The sequence below is a fragment of the Spea bombifrons genome, chromosome 8 (genome assembly GCF_027358695.1).
Source record: "Spea bombifrons isolate aSpeBom1 chromosome 8, aSpeBom1.2.pri, whole genome shotgun sequence".
NCBI lineage: Eukaryota > Metazoa > Chordata > Amphibia > Anura > Pelobatidae > Spea > Spea bombifrons.
Window position 1 is genome coordinate 22,454,268 of NC_071094.1, and position 26,457 is coordinate 22,480,724.

General features: G+C 38.8%; 1 protein-coding gene across 3 annotated transcripts in view; it reads right to left on the reverse strand.

The window, feature by feature from the left end:
- Positions 1 to 402: 402 nt before the first annotated feature.
- Positions 403 to 26,457, reverse strand: part of EDA (ectodysplasin A) — a 64,822-nt gene continuing 38,767 nt past the window's right edge. Inside the window, exons 3-8 of one of the 3 annotated variants that reach the window (XM_053473967.1) lie at positions 13,248 to 13,277; positions 7,879 to 8,058; positions 7,768 to 7,802; positions 7,070 to 7,121; positions 5,065 to 5,186; positions 403 to 1,024 (exon numbers count right to left, since the gene is read on the reverse strand). In XM_053473967.1, the coding sequence (XP_053329942.1) occupies positions 773 to 1,024; positions 5,065 to 5,186; positions 7,070 to 7,121; positions 7,768 to 7,802; positions 7,879 to 8,058; positions 13,248 to 13,277 (671 nt within the window). In that variant the 3' untranslated portion in view covers positions 403 to 772. Of the gene's footprint in view, positions 1,025 to 5,064; positions 5,196 to 7,069; positions 7,122 to 7,767; positions 7,803 to 7,878; positions 8,059 to 13,247; positions 13,278 to 26,457 lie in introns of all 3 variants that reach the window. The other 2 variants (XM_053473966.1, XM_053473965.1) reach the window with 2 other exon arrangements.

Genomic DNA, 26,457 nt, shown 5'->3' on the forward strand with positions numbered 1-26,457 from the left:
TGATTACAATTGATAGAGCCTAATTTGATGAGGAGAAAAAAAATAAGACGTTAGGCCCCGTAGTTTATGTTGGGTACTGCCTTAGACTGGGACCTACCACTGCTTTTTACTGAGCACCATTAGACGCAGTGCTCTTCTAAGAAGGTTGAGATAGCGTAAAAGAGGCTGTGTTGGCTAAACAGAGACCTCCATAGTATAAATAGGCCAGTTGGTCGATTGGAGATTTTACCTGTAATTGTCAGTAGCACATCAATACAGTTGATGGCCATGATAGGTCCTGGTTTGGAGGAAGGTCTGCTGTCCTAGACTAGAATGTGCCACTCATTATTCCCCAACACATATAGTGTAAATTCTCATTTCTGTAGTGTATATATTAAGCACTTCAACTAAACATAAATTTAGCTTTTTCCATCTCTTTTTTTTCTTAATAATCACCAGCTTTCATATTCTCTTTGCTGTTGGTGACAGCCAACAAGTGCAAAAACATCCTAGTATGTCTTTCACTAAACAGCCCTGTGTCCACAGGAATAGTTCTGACCCACTGCTTTGAATGATTTCACTGTCATAGTTCAGTTGGAACACTGTAAAATAACCACAACTATCAAGTGTTCCTCTCTGTATCTTTGGCAGGAGTATCTGTATCTTCATATTCATCAACACATCGCACGGCTGTAAGAAGTCGACTGGCATTTCTCCTGCTGCATTTTAGCAAGCTCCAAAAACAACCAATGTGTTTCTAGCAACACAGTGCAGGTCGTAATCGGTATTATGCTTATGAGCCAGGTGCTTCTCCTAAACGGATGACTCCAAAGAATGTTGCATGTTTGTTCATGTTGATGGAGATGTCTGCGTGGACCATCTTCACTGCAATCTTCTGCTTGGCTTTTAAGAGGCAAACCCCGGCTGTGTAGCATGTATTGAAGTTGGTCTTTCCAGGTTCTATGCTTCGTGTGCACTGCAGGAAGGGCTTTTCATCCACAACCACCTCATAGCTGGCAAAATCTGTGAAGTTGATATAGTAAACCTATAAAGGAAAACAAAAAAAAGGCACCATTGAACATGCGTACTCTTGCAAGGCTTAAATGATCCCAGTTAGTATGTGGTATGACATTCATTAGGAAAGATGGTTTCAGATACTGAAGGCTAACATTTGCTAACAGATGAAAAGCCATGCTTGAAATAGAACAATGCTATTCTGTTCTGTTATGACGTGCCTTCACACCTTTATGTAAACTGGGTTGGAAATAAGAAGAAAGGTATCCTGGGTCAATCGTGTCAACTTTTTGATCTTCAGCACTGTGGATGTTCATAGACTCACGTGCCACATAACAAACATTATGAGTCTTTGTGCATATTAAACACAATGTTTAAGTGGATTAAAGAAAAAGGTTTGGAGCAAATGGTGGAACAAACAATATCTGCTACATTCATTGTTGAGGGGAGAAAAAAAACAGTCCAGTTTATCAACACTTTTTTTGTTCTGTGGAGTTACCTCCATGCTTGTAGACCCACAACAGTACAGTAACACCACAGAGCTCACAATACTGTCTTGTTTTTCATCACTTTGTGATGAAATTATGGTATTTGATAGATGTCACTACACAGAGCTATTGTTGTATATTTAAACTTAGACATCTGGTATGCCCTGCTCTTTTCCATTAGGTGGTGCTAAACTTCATGATGTAAATACACCTAAGCAAAGGTGCATTACCAGTCGAAACGTGTGTTTAGAAGCACTTCAAATTAATAATAATACTACTGATAAAAAAGACAAAAGCTTTACTGAACAGATTACCTGACTCTGGATACCATCAACTGAAGAACAAACAGGGGAAACAAAACAGATTTTCTTGATCAGAACTCTGCCTTGAGCTACTCAAAACTGCATCACTGTCACCAATAAAAAGACATGGTAAAAGTGTTCTCATTCACACAAAACAACTTTTCTCACTTTCTCCAAAACATGCTTTATGTATGTGTATCAAAGATGTATCAACTGTGCTGCTTGCGAGACTGACTCTCTAACATAGAGAAACAATGATGTACAACAAGTATGTTGACGTTTCAATTAATACTCTTTGGGCAACCTTTTAGCTGTAGAATGGCTACACTAGAAGTTTTCTTAACCATTACTCTATATTCTCATATTTAATGGTAGCAGAAATAGTTTAACCTGCAGTAAAACATCCATACAGGGAAAGACACACAGGGTTCTCCCAGGATCAGTTATGTGTTCAATAACTACATACAAATAGATCACTAAATGAACAAAAATCTTTAACATAGTTATCTACTAAATCCTACAGCCAAAGCTTCATTACGCATCATCAGAATACTTTTGAAACAGCATTCTTCATTTTATGCATTTATTTGTGTACCACTTGAAAAATCTGCACGGATCAAATAAAAATTGAGAATTTAGGGTATTTAACTGTGTTTAATTTTAATCAAATAAAAACAATGGTAAGGTCTTTCTTTGAACTTCGATTCTCAATGAAACCTTTGCTGTAGTAACCTCTGATTTGGTCTACGCACAATTGATGCAGATGAGGCTCTAAATTAGGGGCGTCCAACGTGCCAACCGGCTGCTTACCTGTGGGAGGGTCTTTTGTACTGCACAGAGGAAACGGAACCCAGCAGAGTTCACGTGTCATCACATGACTCTGCTCCAGTCCTGCTTCCTCTGTGCAGTACAAGAGAACGAAGAGGGAGGCCATGCCCCCTGCTGAAGTCTGTGAGCGGCATTGAGAGAGCTGCAGTGCAGGTAAGGGGGTGGGGGAGGGTGTTTGAATGAGTATGCGTGATTGAGGGAATGAATCAGTGAATGAATGAATTAGTGCGTGTGTGATGTGATAGCATGGATGTGCTATCACATCCATGCTGTTAGCAATCACACTCCTATCATGCCAAGTCAGCCAGTACATGCTGAAACCTGGCTAGCTGCCCCCCTTGTGTATTGATGCTGCCAGCAGTATGGGGTCTGCACATCAGTTACAGCCACCCTGTACCAGCATCTACGGGCTGACTTGGCATGATAGGAGTGTGATTGCTAACAGCAATCACAGTCCCATCATGCCTAGGTTCCAGCATTTACTGGTTGCCTGGGTATAAAAGGAGTGTGATTGTTAACAACCATCACACTCCTATCATGCCAAGTCATATTGTTGAATTTTTTGACCAATTTTGGTGTGTTACTTACTTTTAATAAAAGTGTGGTTAACACACCAAAATTGGACAAAAAATACAATAACAATATTATTTATATATGATTGTTGACAGCAATCACACTCCTATCATGCCCAGCCAACCAGTACATGCTGGAATCTGGGTATGCCTGAGATTGCTGTTAACAATCATAATATATATATATATTAACATTGTTATTAAATTTAAAGGTGGTGGTGGGGGGTCATTTTCAGTTTCGGCTAAGTGAACCCTGAATTTTCGGTTTTGGTCCAGAATTTTCATTTCAGTGTATCCCTAGGATAAATAGAACTATTTAATTTTTACTTATCCAGAATCCTGAATTTGTAGTCACAAAACTTTCTAGGCCCAGACATCAGTGAGAGGAAAAGTAAAGGTTTTGTGTCATTTATTTTACTTTATTTTAATCTGCATATTTTATTAAAGGCCATATTTTCTCACACAGAAAAATGAGTGCAGCCCTCGCACGTATAGAATTCTGATGAAGTGGCCCTGCTCTAAATGGTTTCATGCATTTTCAACTGTCTTTGGTAATAGGTAGATGACATATAATGTAACTTGTTAGAAATCCCAAAAGAGGAAACATTTGCAGCAGCTAAATAATGACACATTAGGTTCACATTTGGTTTAAAATTGTTAATTCAGCTCTCATTTCAAAAATGGTTGATATTAAAATCCTGAGGGGAAACATGCATGTTCTATCGGCCTGCTAAGTAATAATAATGTGATACAAAATTGCAGTATTTTCTGATTATCTTAACCTCCTTCATGACTAAGACTATCTTATATCCTAATGACCAGAGTCTTTTGGCATTTTTACAATGTTTGATTAACCATGAATCTCTCTTTTCATGGTTAAGTGCACCCACAGAACAGGGCAAAAAAGACTCTCCTTCGGTAATACATACATACATACATATATATATATATATACATATATATACATATATATATATATATATATATATATATATATATATATATATATATATATATATATATATATATATATATATATATATATATAACGATATTTAAAGCTGAAGTATACAAGTGGGATAATATAGCACATTTTAAAATTTTGCTCAGAATCTCCACAGTACGGTAATAACTCTCATGCATTTTTTTTAAACGTCCTTACTTTTTGATTGATGGAAGGGTATTTTTTGAAGTTTTTTTTATTATTATTGTATATTTTTGTCTAGATGGGTTATACAATTTTTGTGGAGGGTCTTTTATGCTTAATTTAAACAAGTAAATACAAATTATTATTTTTGAAAGAGATCAGTGCCACATGACTTGAGGTCCCAGGGATCCCTCTGTAAGCAGAGGATGTCATCACTGGGGCTTGTGCAACTACCTTACTCTGGATGCAACAGAACATCACAAGAGTGGGATAGCGTTAATCATGACAACCTTTTGAAAATGCCCTGAAGACATTACTTCAACACCAGGAACAACTAACAAAGATACTACAGTTACGATGGTTAAACAGAGATTTGTAATCAGACAGTGGCCATGTCCAACCAGCAACCAGACATTTGATGTAGGAGTGTGGTCCATTGCTTACATTTTAGAGAGGTTAAGGAATCTATGCAACACACAATCTTTCAACAAGACTGGATCCATGAAGCCTATTTACATGCAGAGAGATTTTGATGACTTTTTAAAAACTTGCTGAACAAATCGAACTAGAAGCAATCTTTAGAGAATATGTTCATATACATCAACAATAGAAAATATATTTTACAATAATTTAAACTAATAGCATAACAAATTAATGACATCAAGGAATCAAAACAAATGGCATAGAGCTGATCACATTTGGAAAATAGGAGCTGGGCCCAAGACCGTACTCACTTCTACCTGACTATAGATGAGGTAGGTACCATCCACTAGCACCTCCAGTTCACCACTGCGTGTATGCAGCTTAAACACCCTGTGATTCATGGCAATCCGGGACCAGTCATGTAGGATTCCACCTGAAAGATCTCAGTGTGAGAGAATGGCAGTCACTCAGTACGTTATCTATAACAGCTGTGATATCATTGCAAATAGGACATCGATGGCAGCACAAATGAGTATACAATTTGTACATGCAACATTAACATTAATGGGTTTTTTGTTGAATATTTGTTTGGCATGTTTGGCATACCTAGGGTGGTGCAGAGTGTGTCTTGAACAAACCCCCTCCCCATCTGACTCTACAGAATACCTACAGTTGTTAAGATGCTTTAATTTTTGACTGGACTGGACCTTTTATGTATACACACAGTCTCCCAAGGGAACACGATTAAAACCCTCATCAAGGCATTACATTAGATATAGTTACAGACACATACACGCAGTACTGTGCAAACGTTTGAAGCAGGTATGAAAGAAATGCTGTAAAGTAACAATGTGTTCAAAATAGACACGTTAATAGTGTCTATTGTAGTGTCTAATGTAATGAGTGAACAGAAAAAAAAAACTAAATCAAAGGAATACTTGATCTGACCATCCTCTGCCTTCAAAACAGCATTAATTCTTCTAGGTACACTTGCACAAAGTCAGGGATTATGTAGGCATTTAGTTTGTATGTATGGTTAAACAACTATACCAAACAGGTGATAATGATCATCAATTTAATATGTCAGTTGAAACATGATGTGTAGGAGGAATAAAACTGGTTGGGGAGCAGCCAAACTCACCAACAAGGTGAGGTTGCTGAAAAATGTCAAAAGTCATACACCATGGCAAGGCTGAGCACAACAACAATACACATACTGCAAGGTCTCTCTCAGACAGAAATTTGAAGGCAGACAGGGTTTCCAGATGTTCTGTCAAGGCTCTTTTAAAGCACAACGGGCAACGGTCAGCCAAGGAAACTTATTGCAATGGATAAAAGACACATCATGCTTACTCTTCGCAATCTGAAGATGTCCAGTAGTGCCATCAACTCAGCATTGGCAGAAAACAGTGGGATCATGGCACACTCATTTACTCTCCGAAGAAGTCTGGTCAGAAGTGGTCTTCATGGAGACTTACGGCCAAAAGGCCATACCTCCAACACAGAAACGAGAGCAAGCGACTTAACTATTCACAAAAACACATGAACTAAGGTGCAGAAAATGGCAGCAAGTGCCCTACACTAAAATTTTAAATAATTGGTTGTAGTAGGAGGCAGTTGGTTCGCCAAAGGGCTGGAGAGCAGTACAAGAATGAGTGTTTGTAGGCAACAGTGAAGCATGATGGAGGTTCCTTGCAAGTTCTGGGCTACATTTCTGCAAATGGAGTTGGGGATTTGGTCAGAATTAATGGATCTCCTCAATGCCGAGAAGTACAGGCAGATACTTATCCCTCATGCAGTACCATCAGGGAGGCATTTGATTGGCTCCAAATTTATTCTGCAGCATGATGACCCCAAACATAAAAAGTCATTAGGAACTATCTTATAAAGATAAAGAAGAACAAGGAGTCCTAGAAGTGTTGGTATGACCCCCACAGAGCCCTGATTTCAAAAATCAAGTCTATCTGGGATAGAGAGAGAAGCAACTGAGGCTGTCTAAATCAACAGAACTGTAGATGTCTGGTACAAGTTACCTGCCGAGTTACTTAATAAAGAATAAGAATTGATGCTATTTTGAGGGTGGTCACACCAAATATTGATTTGATTTAGATTTTTCTTCTGTTCACTCACTTTGCATTTTGTTAAATGATAAAAAAATAAACTATTAATATGTCTATTTGTGAAAGTATTCTTACTTTACGGCATTTTTTTCAAACCTACACAGTATACATATATAGTTTACACAGTTTATATATACTATATATAAATTGTAAGTATATAGAGAATATAGAAATCAAATTGCTTTTTGATTCTTACCATTTTTTACTTGGATTGCAGATCCTTGCCCCTGAAGGTGCACCACAGCAGGCTAAGTGAAACGAAACAAACAAAAAAGCGGAATAAGGTACATACTTTGTAAAGTTTAGCATATATATAGAAACAAAATAAAGTAGTGCATACTCATAAGGGAGCTTTCTATTACAGCACATTATGGATTAGTCCTCAACAATGCTGTTTGTATTAGATTGTTATATATACACACACATATATATTACATTGCCAAAACTATGTAGATGCCTGCTCAAACAGCTCAGTGTAATGTCATGGTCAACAATATGGATTTGTTATTCCTTTGCTGCTTTAACACAGTCCTCTATCCTGGGAAGAATCTCCACTAGATGTTAGATCACTGCTGCAGGGATTTCATTCAGCAACAAGAGCATTAGTGATGTTGGGCAGTTAGGTCTGCTGCACAGAAAACAGCGATGGGTGTGGAAATGGGTAAGTAATTATGGGGATATCATGGTAACTTAAGGGACCTCTCAGCTATCATATGCATTACAGTACATATGATAGGTGAAATTTCCCTTTAAGAGGGGTAGGGTTCACATATTGTGGAGTTCACTTACTGCTCATACACTCTTTATACGAAATCTATATTTTGCATAAAGTTGAATTAGGTATTGATCATGGGTTTGTTTTCTATTCACTATATGAAGATAAAGGAAACTAACCTGAGTTTCTCTGGGACCTGTCTTCTCTGTTGCACCTGAGGGGACAAATAAACTTTAATAAAGTCATAAGTAAGAATTTAACTGCTTGTTTGGTGGTTTTAAGACACGTACCTGTAGGTCCCTGAAGGCCTGGTGGGCCTTGAGGACCTGGCGGTCCAGGAGGACCTGGAGGCCCCATCACAGTTGTTCCTGGTATTCCTGGGATACCTGGAATTCCTGGAGGTCCTGGTGGTCCAGGAGGTCCTGGTGGTCCCGGTGGTCCCAGAGGCCCAGGAGGTCCAACTTTCTTGCCTGAAAAACAAAGGCATCTGTTCTGTGTTGGATACAATTTAAGAAATGAACACAGAAATAGGTTATGACTGAAGGGTGCAATCTAAACATAAAATGCAGTTTAAACCACATACGTTCTAGGGCACAGTTTACAAATTATGAACACATCAATATATCAAAACTTTGTTTTACTCTTTAATCACCAAAACAACATTAACAACTTAAATATTTTAAATATATATAGCATAGTGCTCATAACAACATTTCATTTATGGGACTATACAATCTTTAGCTTATAAAATGGGATTTCCTTCCTATCTACAGTTCCAAAATCTCAAATAGAAAGAAAAGAAAAAAAGGTTTAATAATCATCCTTGGAAAGCTCTAAAATGAGAAGAATTACCTGTACTCACAACTCAAACTGCAACATTTACTTACCTTCATCTCTGATGATATATGGGGATATCTCAATCCCACATTTGGGATTTGGCCTTTTATGCCTCATACCTGAGGCTTGTTTTAATTTTAATGGACACACTATGGTCTGATCATTCTCCAATAACATTAGCTGTTCAGGAACAATACCATACTACCATTACTATTTATTGTTTTATACAGTGCCATCATATTCTGCAGAGCTGTACAATACTAAGGGAAGAGGCCTATGGAAGCTCAATGAAAGCCTATTAACCAATCCTTCTATGAAGTTCTCTATTGAAAACCACCTTATTAATAATTTTAAATAGGAAGTCCCAAAACTTTTTTTTTTGACCTTGAGCATAAAACACTGTGTTGTATATAGGAATGTAGCTTAGCACCTACAAAAACTTGGCTTTTTCTCATTTTGCTTTGACCTGGAGGTTGTCAGAGCAAAATGGATTATCCTCAGTAGTGACATTTTAGGAGCCCTTACCTTTATGTCATTAGTAATGGAGTCCTGTCTGTACAATGAAATTATTTCTTCCATAGACTTTCATAAGTCTGAATGTCAGGATGGGTAAATTAACATTCAGCCATTCTATTTTTTACCACAAGCAATATGGTAAGGAATCCAGATTTAGAAATTCTTTCAGAGCATTAAAGCATTAAAGCCCTAAACCCTATTGAGCATCTGTGGGGCATCCTCAAATGGAAGGTGGGGGAGCGCAAGGTCTCTAACATTCACCAGCTCCGTGATGTCGTCATTGAGTGGAATAGGACTCCAGTTGCAACCTGTGAAGCTCTGGTGAACTCCATGCCCAAGAGGGTTAATGGTGGCCACACAAAATAGACACTTTGGGCCTAATTTGGACATTTCCACTTTAGGGGTGTACTCACTTTTGTTGCCAGGGTTTAGACATTAATGGCTGTGTGTTGAGTTATTTTGAGGGGACAGCAAATTTACACTGTTATACAGGCTGTACACTCACTACTTTACATCGTAGCAGAGTGTCATTTCTTCAGTGTTGTCTAGGGCTGCAACTAACGATTATTTTCATAATCGATTAGTTGGCCGATTATTTTTTCGATTAATCGGAAAAAAAAATGTAAATTTTTAACTTATTTAAAAAAATTTAATAAAGTAACGCAGGATGTTAAAAACAAATGGCAGAATAAAAAAAACTGATAAAAATGCATTTATGCAAATTTGAGCCCAGGCTTGCCACACTGCCCTCCCAGACATGCCACACTGCCCTCCCCACATATGCCTTATATACCACAGTATGTCTTATACCCCCTGATATGTCACTCCATCCTCCCCAGGTAAGCCGTATACCCCCCTGATATGCCATAGTGCACTCAAATATTTGCAGACTCGTTCACAGACACAATACTTTAATAAATAAATACAGGGTTAATCTTCACTACCTCCAGGATTTAGATCCCCCTTAGTTTGTCCTCCTTTACCTCTAACTGCACCTTAAGTTAACCTTATTAAATTAATTAAATTAACCCTCAGTCCTCAGCATTAAAATAATCCTGAAGAGAAGACCCCATCAACCACAACTGCCCCTTAAATTAACCCTGGAGACCCCATCAACCACAACTACCCCTAAATTAACCCATTAACTATAACTGCCCCTAAATTAACCCTGATGCTGTGAGTCACAAACTGATTATAAAACGAGGGGTGCTTTTGTGAAATACTCTATATCGAGTATGTTGGATGAAATTGTGGACACTGTTGGTCCCGAAAATGCGGGCAATGGTTTTTTTTTTTTTTAAAGACTTTATCTCTTTAAGACCAAGGCAATTGTAATATATTGGTGTCGTAGTAAATCACCTTATCCAAGTTGAGATGATATGAATAGAAATAAAAACTGTGTTGTGATGTATAAATAGTTCCGATATTTAAAATAGATCATGTAAAACAATAGATGGTCATGTGCCTTTCCTTTACATTCAACCCCCCCATACTCCGCAAAGCTTGCCTGCATAAAATACTAGGCAGAACAACAGGGTTCCCTCTCTATTGGCTTGATGACACATTGGTCAGATTAGCAGGCTATGGTAACAATGCACTGGGAGTCTATGAATGTGCAGGCAGTGATGGTGCATTGAAATTAGCCAGTACACATTTGTCATTTAAATAATGTTTAGATTCACTTATGAATCCCCAAAAATAAAACCCTTTCAGAGAAAGAAATATTTCTTTGAAGTTTTTTCTTAGCTGTTATTTTCACCTCTGTCTCGCTTGTTTTAATATAGATGTTTACAACTGCAATGCTCAGTAACTCAAGTAACAGCAGTTATATTGCCAACATCCCACCAAAAAGCAGTGTTTTGTTTTATGCAGTTATTTTGACTGTGATGGGGTCTGTGATACATTTCAGTTGCAAGTTAAACTGTAGGGCACCTCCTAGCAAACACTTTCTAATATTTCGCTTTTGGCATGAAATTAAATAAAAACCCATCAACCACAGACACGGACGATTCCACAATTATGACTACTTTTGAACACATGTTTTCTGCAGATTGTTATTTCTGAAAAGAAATATTGAATCTGACAAGTTCCAGTTGGGTTGCATCATTGACAATGCAGATGGGAAACATACTGATAATATCTAAACAACAGAATCATTTCCATTCAAAGAGGACTCTATCAGTGCAATTATATAGGGGAAGGGGACAGCAGGTCCACCTACAGCTTCAGGGATTTCAGCCTAAAAGAGTTTTAACCTAAGTATGCAGAAGCACAGTACGAGGCTTAAGATTTGAGTTTAATGAGTGCCAAAGTGTTTACAGGTAGACTCATCAGAGGAGGAATTTCACAACATCTGGAGGGCTGTTACGCTGGCCTGCCTGGAATTTGGACCACCTCCAGATTTTAATGTTCGCAAATACATGGCATTCTTGGCAATAATTAATTCATAACAAGGCAAGTATCACAGCAAACTAAGGCTGCAACTATTCATTAAAATATAAAGAAAAGTATAGTTAACTATACTTTTCTCATGTTTTCTCAACGGCTAACACGGTACCCTTTTATTAATTTTAAAATATAAAAAAAAATCAAAGCTGTTTAACCCCTTCAAATCCCCTATGGACGTACCAGTGCGTCCAAAAAACGCATTCCAAGAATCCCCTATGGACGCACCGGTACGTCCGGCCCTTCATGCAGCGTCAGGGACACATCCCTGCCGCTGCACAGGAGATCAGGCTGTCCTTTGACAGCCTGGACTCCCCCCTGACAGCAGAAGCCGGCATCGCCGGCTTTCTGCTGTCTGATCTGATGTAAGAGCTTCCGGCATGAAAGCCGGAAAGCTGTTACATAGTTATATAGGCTGAAAAAAGACATGCGTCCATCAAGTTCAGCCTTTCCTATATCTGTTAATTTGTTGCTGTTGATCCAAAAGAAGGCAAAAAACCCCAGTTTGGCTCTTTCCAATTTTGCACTAACCAGGGAAAAAATTCCTTCTTGACCCCAAAATGGCAGTCAGATTTCTCCTTGGATCAATAAGCCGTTTCCTCATAATTAAAGATTATATCCCTGAATATTATGTTTTTCTAAGTATCCATCCAGTTGCAGTTTAAACGTCTGTACAGACTCAGATAAAACTACCTCTGCAGGCAGAGAATTCCACATCCTTATTGTCGTAACTGTAAAAAATCCTTTCCTCTGCCTTAGACTAAATCTCCTTTCTTCCAGTCTGAACGCATGACCACGTGTCCTATGCATAGTCCCGTTTATGAACAGATTTCCACACGATGGTTTGTATTGGCCCCGAATATATTTATATAATGCTATCATATCCCCTCTGAGGCGCCGTTTTTCTAAACTAAACATATTTAAATTTGTTAACCTTTCTTCATAATTATAATGATCCATTCCTTTTATTAATTTTGTAGCCCAAATGTAGTTACACTTCAAACTGCCCGAGCGCGAGATTAGGCATTCCCTGCAGGGGATATCCTGTCCTCTGATGAGGCACAGACGCTGCGATCTCTATGCACGGCTTCTCATAGAGGACCTGCATAGAGATCACAGTGTGATCGGTGCAGGGGGATCACGGGGAGGGGAGTGAGAAACCATGTCTCTCACCCCCCCTCCCGTCCTGAAGGAGAAAAAAAAACGTTATTTATTTAAAAAAATAAAAAAATCATTAAAATAATAATAATATAAATAATAAAAAAAAATGATAATGTGAGCTAAGTGATGTCATTGTGACATCACTGGCATGTTCAGGCCAGGGGCGTAACTAGAAACCTCAGGGCCCCGGTGCGAGAATCTGTTAATTTGTTTAAACATTATCTCCCTTTCACTTGTTTATTACTATTTTATATTGCACCACCATATTCTGTAGCACTGTACAATGGGTAGACAAGACATAGAAATTTGACTTACAAAAATAAGTGAGGAGGGCCCTGCTCAAACAAGTTTAAAATCTGGGATTAGACTTCCCACATTTACATTTTTTTTTTTAAAGAAATCATACTTTTTGATTTTGTTCCATTTTTTCCTCACTATAATTTGGAAGCCAGAGACTCCAGTGGGGTCTTTCTTTTACTGACTGACTTTTTTTATGTCAGCTTTCATTTAAGTGCTGTCAACGTAAGGGCACTTGGGATGTCCAGCCTCAGCTTGTGGATGTCATCTTCAGGTCATGTTATTTGTATTATATTTAAAATAATTCCTTTCATGTGTATTTGAATATTTACATTAGTCTTTTGTTTAACATTTGTCATTTTACAATTAATTTTAAGAATATAAAGGCATAGCTAAAACTTACCTTTCTTTTTATTTCTGCTAGAACTTGGACCTGCAAAAACGAAAAAAGAAATGAAATTAGAAAATGTCATTAAGCTAGCTCACCCGCTATCAAATTTGCGAAGGCATCATTTAGGATTGAGGCATGCTATACATCTAAGTGAAAATTTCAATGAAATACTAATGTAAAGAGTTAATTTGGCTTGTTAAAAAATAAAAAATGTAACCACTAAGCCATTCGACCAATAAATCTAACAAAATTAAACAATTGCAGTAACTGTTCTTTGTTGCATACAAACAAAATTATATCAGTTAAACATTACATTATAATGGTCCATGTTTTGGGTTTACTACTTCATGACAATTTCATAACCCAAAAATCAAAGCTTTCATGATGTTTTTTTGTTTGTTTGCGGTGTGTTTGTTCAATTATATTTTCCTCCATCTGCTGTACTATATCCACACAAAACAAGGAGGGGTATTTTGATGCTACATTGCTATATGTATGTAACCTATAATTTAGTTTAAATAAAACAAAGTATACATTAAAGATTGGTAAACTGGCACTGTTACACAAATGGTGGTCTCAAAACTAAACATATTTTTCATAGCAACAACACCTCAGTACACCAATGCCCCACATGCACCACCTCTGACGTTTTAGGGAAGGTATGGGCTCTAGGTTGCAACCTACCAACCTAGACAGCAGATCAGTTGGGGGGCACCTCCTCTGTGGTGGACTACCGGCTGCTGGAGGAACAGGGCCAGTTGGGGATATCATGGATCTTCCTCTAACGAGTGGTCCACCTAACCACACTGCGGAGCACTGGGATAGAACATATGTCAGCACTCAGTGTTAATCACAGGCAGCTTTACTCCCTCGCGATGCTGCCAGAGATTAATGCTAAGCACTAGGATATGATATCATAACCAGACGCTCAGCAGTGAGGTCCGGCGCACCACGATGGAGCCTGCAAGAAATAGACATCCTCCAACCACAAGAAATTTTAATTTTTGCCCATTCCTCCAGTAGAGCATTTCTGAGGTTGGGCACTGATATTGGAGGAGAAGGCCTGGCTCCCAATCTCTGTTATTATTATCTTTTATTTATATAGCGCCAACAATTTACGCAGCGCTTAATACAATACATATATTCAAGGGGTATGTCAGACTACGACAAACCGATACATTAGGTGGAGAGGGCCCTGCTCAGAAGCTTACAGTCTTGAGGGATTGGGGTGACAAACATAAGGCCCAGAGAAAGGGTGAGAGGTAGCGTGGGGTTTTATCAGAGATACAACTTAAATATTGGGAGGAAGGGTGAATGCTGAAGGTTCGGTGGAAGTAGATTCTAGAGATACGCGGCAACCCAGAGTGAAATCTTGTAGACGGGAAGAGGAAGAGGAGAGCCTTAGCCCATGAGAAGAACATAAGGATCGAGTAGGAGAGTATTTGCTTTTGAGGGCAGAAATGTATGGAACAGCAGTATTATGAAGGGCCTTATATGTCAGTACCAGGATTTTAAATTTAATTCTAAAGGTAATAGGGAGCCAGTGGAGGGTTTCACAGAGTAGGGAAGCAGAAGAGGAGCGGCATGCAAGGAAGATCAGCCTAGCAGCAGCATTTAGGACAGACTGCAGAGGAGGAGAAGAGAGTCGAGCCAGTGGAATGCCAACCACACGAGTGTCGCAGTAGTCAAGATGGGAAATAAGTGAATGAACCAGAGTTTTTGTGGATTCTTGGGTGAGGAATTCCAGCATACAAGACATTTTGGACAATGTTATGCTTCCAACTTTGTGGGAACAGTTTCTATTCCAGCATGACTATAAAGCAAGGTCCATAAAGCCAAGGTTAGATGAACTTGAATGGCCTGCACAGAGTGCTGACCTCAAACTCATCGAACACCTTTGGGGTGAACTGAAATGGAGATTGCGAGCCAGGCCTTCTTGTCCAACATTTTGCCCACTCCAAAATCTTGTGGAAAGTCTTCCCAGAAGAGTGGAAGCTATTAAAGCTGCAAAGGGGGGGCCGAGTTCCTTAATGTCTATGTATTTAGAATGCAATGTCATAAAAGTCTGTGTTAGTGTAATGTTCAAGCGCCCCAATACTTTTGTCCATATATTGTTAGTGTTTATAGGCAGTGTGTTTATGGGCAAGCATTTATAAGGGTTGTATATAGTTGTTTAATCTGGACAGTCTATCCATTATTGTTACTCTTTTGGGCCTAAAGGGTATAGAATGAATAAAGGGTGCGCCTGAGGCAGACAGAGGAGACGTGAGCTTTGGCTATTCTTGTAAAACATTATGCAACCAAATACTTATTTTTATTTGTATAAACTAGCATTTAAAGGCTATGTAAAGCATTTTGAAACTGGAAGTGATTATAACGATATAGCAAATTATTTTTTTATGCTTAGAGCAAATCCACAAACACAGTTTTAGAGGTGCAAGAGGCCCTTTTTTAGTTGGAATCACAGATGCCACACCTAAAGAACACAAACTGTAAAATACAATGTTCAGAATTCTTGGTGCCCGATGATTGCTTTATCACCCTCAAGAGTACTATTCTGAAGTCACTTATTGAGGAAACAACATGCTTGTATAGTTTTTAAATCACAAAATATAACATTTTCATCAACAAAAATGTGTTTTTGTTTGAAATTCCAGCATATTTTCCTTTTTATGACTGGATTTAATTTATGGGAAAATTCTCTAGATAATACTAAGCTTCCAATAAAGTAACTAAAAAGCAGAATAAATTATACAATAATTCTTAAAATCCAAAGAATTTTTCCAAATAAATAATTTCGGGAAAACAGCAATCTAAACCATTTAGAAATAATTTAGTAGAAATTGTAAGTAGAAAATCTCAACCGTTTTTACTGGCCTGAAAAGATCTGTGCATGGTTGGGGGGGGGGGCTGAAAAATATTATGCTTAGCTGGGAAGAAAATGTCATACAGCTAGAAAAAGACTAGGTCATACATATAGACCAAACATTCTTACTACTTGCATGCAGCACTGTCTGCATAATATATATATCGGGACATTAGATCAGCAAACACTGCACAGAAATAATAACTTTCCGAAGCAAACATGTGTGAAATGGATGGAACCAATTAGCTTCAAAGACCAAACAATTAGGATGAAAAACAAATGACAAGTCACTGTTTATTGGTAACAATTCAGCTGTTGTGTGCTATGGGGGCAAGAAACAGTAAAAATAAATATAAGCATTGAAAGCAGAATGAATGTGAGTAATAGATGTGCTGTTTGGTTAAAATAACATTTGGCATAGAAAGTCAGCATTTTGGTCTTGATGCTCAAACCTTTATGTCTTTGGAAATGCAGCAGGCTTTACAACTACATGTTCACGTTATATGTTGCACGTTAATTATTTGATTTAGACTCCCTTTAATCAATATAGGATAGGGGCAGATTTTTATGACAATACTGAAGTAACAGACACAAAGAAAATTAAGATCTATGCCCCAAGTAAAGTATAGTATAGGAAGGGATCAGAGGCCCCATCAGCTTCCCTGAGAAGGTTCTTGTAATGCAATTTTGGCTGTGTGTGTTCTTCAGAAAATTAACTTCCCGCTGGGGAAGGTGGGCTGATTTTCAAAAGACATGCGCATATTATTTAAAAAGGCCCACAACTCTGTTGGTCACAGGATTGGACTTGGTGGACACACAAGTTGCCCTCCTCCATCAACATACAGTACTATGAAAAAGTATTTGCCCTTTCCCAATTTCTTCTACTTTTGCATGTTTTTCCACACTTACATTTTTCAGATCAAACTAATTTTATTATTATACCAAGAAACCCCAAGTAAACACAAAATGGAACTTGGATTTCATGTACAGAATAAAAAAAAAAACAGTAAAACCGACTATCTAGAAATGGAGAAAACTTGGAACAGTGGTGAACATTCCCAAAAGTGGCTGGGCTACCAAAAGTCCTCCAAGAGTGCATCAACAACTAATTCAGGAGGTCGCAAAATAACCCAGACTAACATGTTAAGAACTTCAGGCCTCAGTTGCCTCAGTTAAGGTCAGTATGATCCAACAATAAGAAAGACTTTACAAAAATTATATCTATGGGAGAATTGCAAGATGAAAACCACTGCTGACCAAAAACACAATGCCTCGTCTCACTTTACATGTGTCGTAAAGCTAACACAGTTTTCCTAAAGAACAACATCATACCAACAGTCAGACACGGTGATGGTAGAGTGATGGTCTTGGGCTGCTTTGCTGATTCGGGACCTGGGTAACTTGTCAAAATTGATTGATTGAGTGAAGAGTTCCCAAATACCCCTGATTCGATAGTCTGGGTTGTCTGCTTTACAGAAATATACACGTTTGTTTTTTTTTGGTTTATTTGTGTAAAATTAGAGTCCCATCACCTAATGTAAAAATTCTACGGCTTTGTAAAGAATAATGAACACCTTATAGTATGTTCCCTATAAGTGCTGGGAAAGTATAGAAATTCTATATAAATTAGGTATTTCAGGACACCTAAATTGATAAACCTGGAGGGAATTTTCCATCACTTTACCTAATCTTGTGAGGATTCAGAGGGGAAAACATATAAAAAAAATTAGTTCTCTTTCCTACTTTTCGCTAGTTTTTACTAAATTTCTCATCCTAAATCTTCAGCTGATTATCTAACGATGGTATCAAAAGAAAGCCATTTATCTCCTTGAAAAAAAAACAATATATAGCTTACATGGGTACACTATTCGCAGGAAAGGGGAATAATTGCTGAACCGACATACCACAGAAATGGCAAAATTGCTCCGGGACATGAGGTACCAAAAACCCCTGGGACTGAAGGGGTTAAAATAAGTTAGCTTATGTGAAACATTTAAATGTAACAAGGAAAAACAGTAAGGGGGAAATACTTTTCCACAGCATTGTGCAAGACTGAAGTGGATCAGAGGCCCCATGACAAGGTCCCAAAGTGTGATCTTGTAATCCAATATTGGTTTGTGTGTTCTCCAGGATCCAATGCTGAGCTCAGTCAAAGCATTCACTTCTTGCTGCAGTAATCATGTGCAGACCATTCACCAGAAAAGAGGTCTGGAAAGTGGGCTTAGCTGATTTTTCTAAAGACCTGTACATATTTAAAAGACCCACAACTCTGGTGGCCACAGTATTCAACTCCAGCACATTATTAGTTTAAAGGCATGTCTGCTGGAATTAAGGAGGAACTACCTTAAAGAGGACTCAAGAGAACTTCATTGCCCAGGTCAGATTGCCAGTCTCCTTGTACAGCAATTTCATTAGGGACTTTACAAAAAATTAACCACCTACACGCCAGCTGCCCTCTGTGACGGGACGCCCTATAATGCGACTGGTACTCCCACCAAACGTTGCTTCCTTCTGCTGGGACACCAGCGTTTAACCCCTTCAGCACCAGACAGAACCAGCGTTGTAGAGAGAAGGGGTGATGTAGTTGTATCAGAGCTGCATTAGCACTGTGGCTAGCCGAAGCTTAGCTACACAATGTCACTATTGTCCTAAAAAAGTACCATAAAGTGCCATAGCTGTCCAACCCAAGCATTAGACAACAAATTAGACTCATGTTGACGTGAAAACAGGACTTTATTAGGATTAGGGGTTTAATCCCATCAAGAGCCTGGCGCCTCCATACAGTTCTATGGCCAGCAATGTCCACCCGACAATGAGTCACTATTTTGGGGTGATCCCGAGTGAGCAGCGTCAATCCCGGCTTACCAATGAGAGCTCAGGGTCCAAGGATGTTCTGATCCAAAACCGACTTGAAATGTCCCCGGGAATAGTCCGCTCGGTAACCGGGCCAGAGTTCCATAGCCGTGGCTGGGTAAACCCTGGTCCTAAAGATTGGTAATAAAACCAGGGTTCCCAAATGAGCTCCCTCTCTGTAACCACCGAGTGTTGCCCACCACAAGCATAGTGTCACACCACGTCGCTCTTTTGTAGTTACAACAGGTGTCTGTAGCGACACGGTTCTAATTGTCGGTGGAAATCAGGCGTATGGAGCGTTTCCGGCCATGTAGAGCCTTCATAGCCGGCTAGCTCATGAAAGTCTGGTTATGGCAGACCAGATGAGGTTTCCCGTTTCTCCCCAATGAGCACCAAAGAGAATGCTAAGCGGGCAGGCAGGCGAGTCTCTGGAGAAATCCATCAGTATCCACCTCCCAAACTCAAATCTACCCCCATGTGTCCTCAGCCTCAGGGGGTAACCGTGACAAACTCCACACTAGCAAGTTGTGTATGACCTATGCCCCCCCAACAGGCACCTTCTACAATGCTGCCAGAATCATAGGGCTCTTCAACCCTTACATTTTTCACAAGGCCTGCATGTGAGTGAGTAACAAATAACCACATGCACATTAGAAGCTTGAAATAAAGGTCACAAACTTGTGGTTGAAAAACTAGGCTGGAGAATGTAACTATAAATTACATGAGTAGGCAAATTATTTGGTCCAGTAGGATGAAAGTCTTTTCCTACTCATGTCATCAAAAATCAACAGCCAATAATCTTGATTCTTCCTTGGCAAATAGGCTGCTTCCTAAAACTGTTAGTACCGCTCCTGATTCACTTAGAAATGTTGAGGGTTGAGTTATAATGTAACTAGTGGAAATTCACTCTGTGAATGTAACTAGTGGAAAGTCTTCGCCTTTTTTTTTTATATATATACACTATATAATAATAGCCATTTGTGTTTCCAGAAAATCAAGCTCTTGGCAGAAGACTGGAATTCTTGTCTTCACAGTTGCTTCCTACATTGCTTTGTGATCAAACTTTTCCTGATGAGCACGGGAATAACATATCTATGTTAAAAATGTGGGGAAACAAAAAATATCTGTCAGATGGTACCTAGACAGTGTGGAGCATCAATTTTGAATTTGTCAGAGCCCTTAAAACACTGAAAGTGTACAGGTGTGTGTGAACAACGGGAGTAGTTCACACACACACTACTCTTCAACCATGTCATGTATAGAGGGTCTCTTAATTGCTAACAATCTTGAACCCATGGAAACCTCCTTCTGCTAAACAGGGCATTTAGAGGATATTAAGATCCTTCCTAATCAAAAGTTTGCACTTTTTCATTAAGTACAATATAAGCCCTTACAAACCTAGCCAATTCACTGCCCACCCGACAGGAGAACTCCAATGCACTTAACATTTGTAGTGTTCATAGAGGGGATGAGCTACTCATGGTCACTTTCTCATCTATATGAATAGTAAATTCTCTATGACTTGAGCATTAAACACCTAAAGCAGGGAATAAGAGTTTGCTATTTTACATTGCTGATTGATGCAAACCACCAAAGCTCAAAAAAGCAACTAGATCAAAACATTTCCTGATGAGCACGGGAATAACATCTCTATGTTAACAATTTGGAGAAACAAAAAATATCTGTCAGATGGTACCTAGACAGTGTGGAGCATCAATAAATATGCGTTACACATGGTGGGCTTGTCCTAAGTTGCAGCCGATGTAGCATATGGAATCTGCTAATATGTTGGATCTTGTCCAAACAAGACCAATCCCAGAAATAGTTCTGCTATATATGTTCCCGGATACTTTACTACCAGCAACTTTGCCTGCTTAGATAATAAGTACCAGAACCCTTATAAATTTACTCACAGTGAAATATACAATCCCATCAATGACAAAGGTGGATGGAACATGTGTTTCATGTACTAAATAGCCTGAAGAACTGCAACGTTCTTTCCTTCTGTTACTTACAAATCATTATGACATCTTCTAAACCAAATAAAGTAAAAATCACTTCCTGGGGCCTGGGAGATACGCCTGGTACAGTGGGCAAATTACCCCCCGACAGATGACGATACACTGTGTAGGGATAAAGAGGTAGAGTCCCGACACCTGAACTTACCTCTATCTCCTTAATTTCAAAGAATTGTTGGGGTTGAGCTGGGGTCACGTAGCATCACTGTGGGAGTAGCTAAGGCCTTGCAGGGTGAGTTAGTTTCATGTGTGTGGGCATGTAAATGTTATTAATGTGCCTCGGTGTATTAGTGTGTGTGGGTATGTCTGGGTATGCGTATGGGAACATGCGTATTCAGGTATGTTAGAGTATGTCTAAGTATGTTAGGGAAAGTGTGTGTGGGCATGTCAGTGTGTGAACTTTGGCCAGGCTAGCATGTGTAATTTAGTGAAAGTGTGTGCCAGTGTTAGTGTGACTGCCTGGTATGTTAGTGTGAACATATCTTTGGGTATGTTCATGAGCGTGTGAACATGTGTCTTTGGTTATGTTAGCCACACACGTTCACACACACTGTGTATGATGGTGTCTGGTTGTGTTAGTGTTGAATGTCTAGTTGTTTTAGTGTCAGTGCGAGTATCTGGATATGTATTGGTGTGAGTACCCCCTTCCTGAGATCAGACTCTGGTGTATCAGGCTCATCTGGGCTCCCCTGCTTGGCTATAGGGGGATGCTGAAGCAAGTGCAGTGACCGTACAGCACCTGGGTGAATAACGCGACCTCCAGAGGCGGCTGTCGATTAGCTTGCACGCAGACAAGACTACTGTCCAGTTTCCCTTCTCCTCTTGGCATCCAAAATGCTGGAACTATTTCCTTATAGTCAACTAAGTTTCTCCCACCAATTCCTGAAAACCAATTCCTAAAACATCTCCCAAACTTGGCCATTCCTCTCACAAACAGCCAAAATACTAATCCACTCCCGTGTGATATCTCGTCTGGATTATTGCAACTCCATACTAATTGGTCTCCCCTTCCCCTGCCTTTCACTAATTCAATCCATCCTCAACAATGCAGCTAGATGAATCTCTCCGTCACTGTTCCTCATTTGCTGCTCCACTGTGCCAATCGCTCATTTGGTTCCCCATACCTTCCAGAATCAAATACAACTTTTGATCCTGACCCAGACAGCCCTTAACAACTTCGCACCTCGCTATATCTCTACCCTCCTATGCCACCCTATTCGTTCCACAAACGACCTGTGTCTTCTACCATTATTACCTCTTCCCACTTACGCATTCAGGATTTTACCCGTGTTGTACCTCCTTCTCTGGAATTCACTTCTGGAATACTCCTTCTGTCAGCCTTTTTCCCTCGTATACCACTCAAAAGCTCTCTGAAAACTCACTTTTTTTCAAGAAGCGTACAACAACAAGCCATCTCAACAACCAACAACCTCTACAGATCATCCTGACTTCACCAACTCATCCCCATCCAAGCAGTCCTCAAGTAGATTGGAACCTCCTAAGAGCAGGGCCCTCTTCTCCTTTTGTACCAGTTTGTTATTGTGTGTGTGATTTTAAAATATTCTACTGACTCTGTAACATCTACTGACTCTGTAACCACATAAAATGTGGTGTTTATGTGTACGAGTATGATGTTGTGTGTGTTATTATGTATATAGTGTTAGAGTGTGTATTAGTATATGGTATTAACACACGTGTGCATTATTGTCTGTTACTGTATGGTAATATATGGTAAGGCATTATTTATTACTGGTCTGATATAAGCCATTATTTATATTGTTTCCTTAAATTTCCATGTTGCTATGAGCTCACAACTAGACTACTTCATGGTATAATATATAAGGTTGAGAAAAGTGACTCATATTATAGAAATTACAAAGATGCACACCTCCCAAATGTGGCCTTTAAGCCCCCAAATAACCAGACAAACCAATGCATGGGTGGTATCACCGTTCTCAGGAGATGTTGACATATGTGATGCGACATATACCAGGAGCTGTAAATTTATACCCGAAGTACAATTAGTGTGAAAATAATAAACTACTACCACAAAGTTTGACAAAGCCTTGTAGTAGAATTAGTGCATGGAAAGTGTTGGGGTGTCTAGTTTCCAAAAACATATATGGCAAAACACTACTTATTGCCCTATGATTTGCAAAAAAAACACATTAGGTATTTCTAAACTCAGGACAAACAGAATCTATTTAGCAGGATTTTCTATTGGCTTTTGTTGATGAGAAAAGGTACTTTAAAAAAAAATAAAAAATTATGAGATATGACCAGAAAATTGTATCTAAAGAAATCTTGTCTTGTTCTGAAAAAATATATATATTGCGTATATACACTAAATGAGAGAGAAGAAAATCAGACACATCATTAGCCTTTTATACTTCTCCAAAGCAGAAGTAACCAGACCCTCATCAACTCCTAATATTTTAAAAACAGTATGAGACAAGGATGCCCATTGGCAGAAAAAATAAAATCAAGAAAATAAAGTTACTCTATAAGCTGATGGTGTGCTAACAATTATACTGGGATTTGGTTGTTTTTTCAAATTATAGTAAAATAGTAAAATTAAGTAAAATATTGCTAAAACCCAGGTGATTTTTTTTTTATTTAACCCCTAAACAATATGACCTACTTTAAACCGATTACCAATTTGACTGGTCAAAACCAAAAAATGATGGAGTACTTAGGCATAAGAATTATGTTTGATAGGCAGTATAAATATAACTAGGGCCTACCTTATCCCTAAAACTTTATATTTGTTTAGAGTATTATCTCCTATTCCAAGTCTCTCGGGGAATATTAAATAACTAGAACTTATGGGCATCAAAGAAGCCAAGACTAGCAAGAAATAGCATTCGAAACCTACTAAGCAAGTTAGTTGGTTTAGGTCTTGCTGATTTGGATTTGTTACATGAGGTGGTAATGTTTTCTCACGTATTAGCTTGGGATGTTTAATATAAAATATAAACCAACCTGTTTTAGAGTTTCTACGAATTTCAACAAAGTAAAAATCTACACCTTTTTCTTCTTACTTTGGGTCAACCCTATCAGGATTAGATCTTTAGATATTACAAGCCTGATTACATGAGACCGTTTACATTTAGTTATATTACAGTTGGCACTCCATTAGAAGCCCTCCAGATACATATTAAAGATTCAAATGTAAGTACTTGGTCCGTATATAGGATTAGTATTATTGTAGACCTTACTAAGGATTGCTCGATCTTATCCTTTAGAGAAACCAGCGAGAAAACGTGCCCTCCCAGTTCAACAGGTATATTCATATATTAGAATTAGAAATGTCTTTAATGCTTAGCCAGATATTGGAAATCCCACAAAACTCCATGTTGGGTAGAAATGTATTATCACTTCTCTTATCAGACACAAATGGATTTTTTTTTAAATCAATTATTTTAATTTATGGCTCCATTTCTAGATGGAATCCCTGGTTAACAAATGAGAACCTAATATTCCCCCCTTAATGGGATGTCTCATTCTCTCCAATTATATATTAAATCACTTTGTAGACTGTAAGTTGCTTATTTATTATATATGGGGTTTTTTTTGTCGTACGATATGAGTGTGATACTCTTATATAGATAGATAGATAGATCCTTTAATGTTTGATGATTAAGTAATTGTAATCTAACTTGTATATCAGTATACTGGAAATTAATGCCCTTTCCTGGAATTTTGTCTGTTTTCCTTTTATAAATATTGATCTCAATTATTAAATAAAATACATTAAAAAAGGAAGGGGCAGACCAGTCCTTAACAGGTTAATATTTATGTTTTAATATAGCTGTATGGTTTTTTCTGGTCTTCATCTATATCAAACTTTTTTTTTGTTGCTATAATGACATATTACTGCCTCTGATTTGTGCTTACCTTGTGATATGTCACAATTCGATTGCTCCCACAAAAACAAACATTTATTATAAACATTCCCGCGAGTCTCTAGGTGAAGTCCTGTTTCTTTGGGTCAGTTTCCTTTTTCCCTGACAACTCCATGCTTACCCACCACACTATAAAGGCTGTCTGGGGCTAGTCAATGCCCTATGCAACACTTTTATAGCCTTTATAGTACTAATATTGTATTTTGTGTAGGGATATGGTTTCAAAAGAAGGCCATAAAGTAGGCTAAATATGGAATAGGGGAATGATTGTTTAAAACATGGTAAAAGCTGTGGCATTTGGGATATGGAAAATCCTTGGTGACTGAGGGGTTAACTATACTAGTACATTAAGCAACATTTAAGGTGCATTTTCAGGTTCTACGGCAACCTATCAGTGCCTTATTTGGCGTCACATGAGAATCGTTCCTTGCGAAATAATGAATCTGGGGAATTACCATGTCCATGTGTTTACTTCAGCAGAATAGGTAGAATTTAACATTTAAAATTTAACACTACAAAATATAAATATTTGGAATGCATGCACACAGACGTACTATTCAAATGAATCAGAACATATTTTGGAGCTGTTTTATATCTAAATTCGCATAAAATTTGTTTTTTTTCTTAAAAATGTACCCTTTAGCAGTTACTCAGTTTGGCATCAACCGAACAAAAAATAAACTCATGTGAGTCTGTAAGCAAGTGCTGCACAGCTTTTATTACATCTGTGCTTGCATCAATCCATGTAGACAGACCTTCAAAGAGGTCACTTGTGAAAGAACATCTTTATCATATAAAGTCAAGAAATGGACTTGCTTTAGCTTAAAATAGTATTACTGTTTACATTTTAATTTAAACAGAATGTGCAAGTTCTTTTGTTTCTGGAAAATAAAAAATAAAACAACATAAAGTAATGGTATTTTGGCCTGATCTGATAGAATACAAGGTCCAGCTGATGCTTTTAAAATCACCAGTGCTGTGCTGAAACGCTCCCACCAATGAACCAGGAACTAGAGGACTGCACTGGGAGGCAGTACCCGCCAAAAAACTTGCGGGCGCGGGCAGGCTTGCTGGGGCTGCGGGAGGGAGGGGGCGGTCAGGCACTGTACCTGCGGGTCCCGGTAATCCCGCGCAGTCTCGCAAGGCTGCCTTCTTGCCGCTCCCTTACAGCGTCTCCTAGCTTGCTCCGCCCCGGAAAAAAACGGAGTCACGTGATGCGACGTCACTTCCTGTGACTCCGCCTTGTTCCTGGGCGGAGCAAGAGAGGAGACGCCGTAAGGGAACAACTCGAGGGCAGCCGCGCGTGACTGCGCGGGAAATCAGGTAAGGAGGCGGGCATGATTGGCCACAAATGTGGCGGGAGCGGGCAGGAGCGGAACACCCACATTGCGGGAGCGGGCGGGAGCGGGATTAAAAAAGTAGTCCCGCGCAGGGCTCTACACATCGGCTAATTAACTACCAATACAGGTTACAACTGTAATAAAACATCACTAGAGTCAAGCCAAAGAAAACTAGCCATGATATTGTATCGCTGGCTCTTTCCTCTGCAGCCGTATTGGTTGTCTATGTTGTAGCCATTT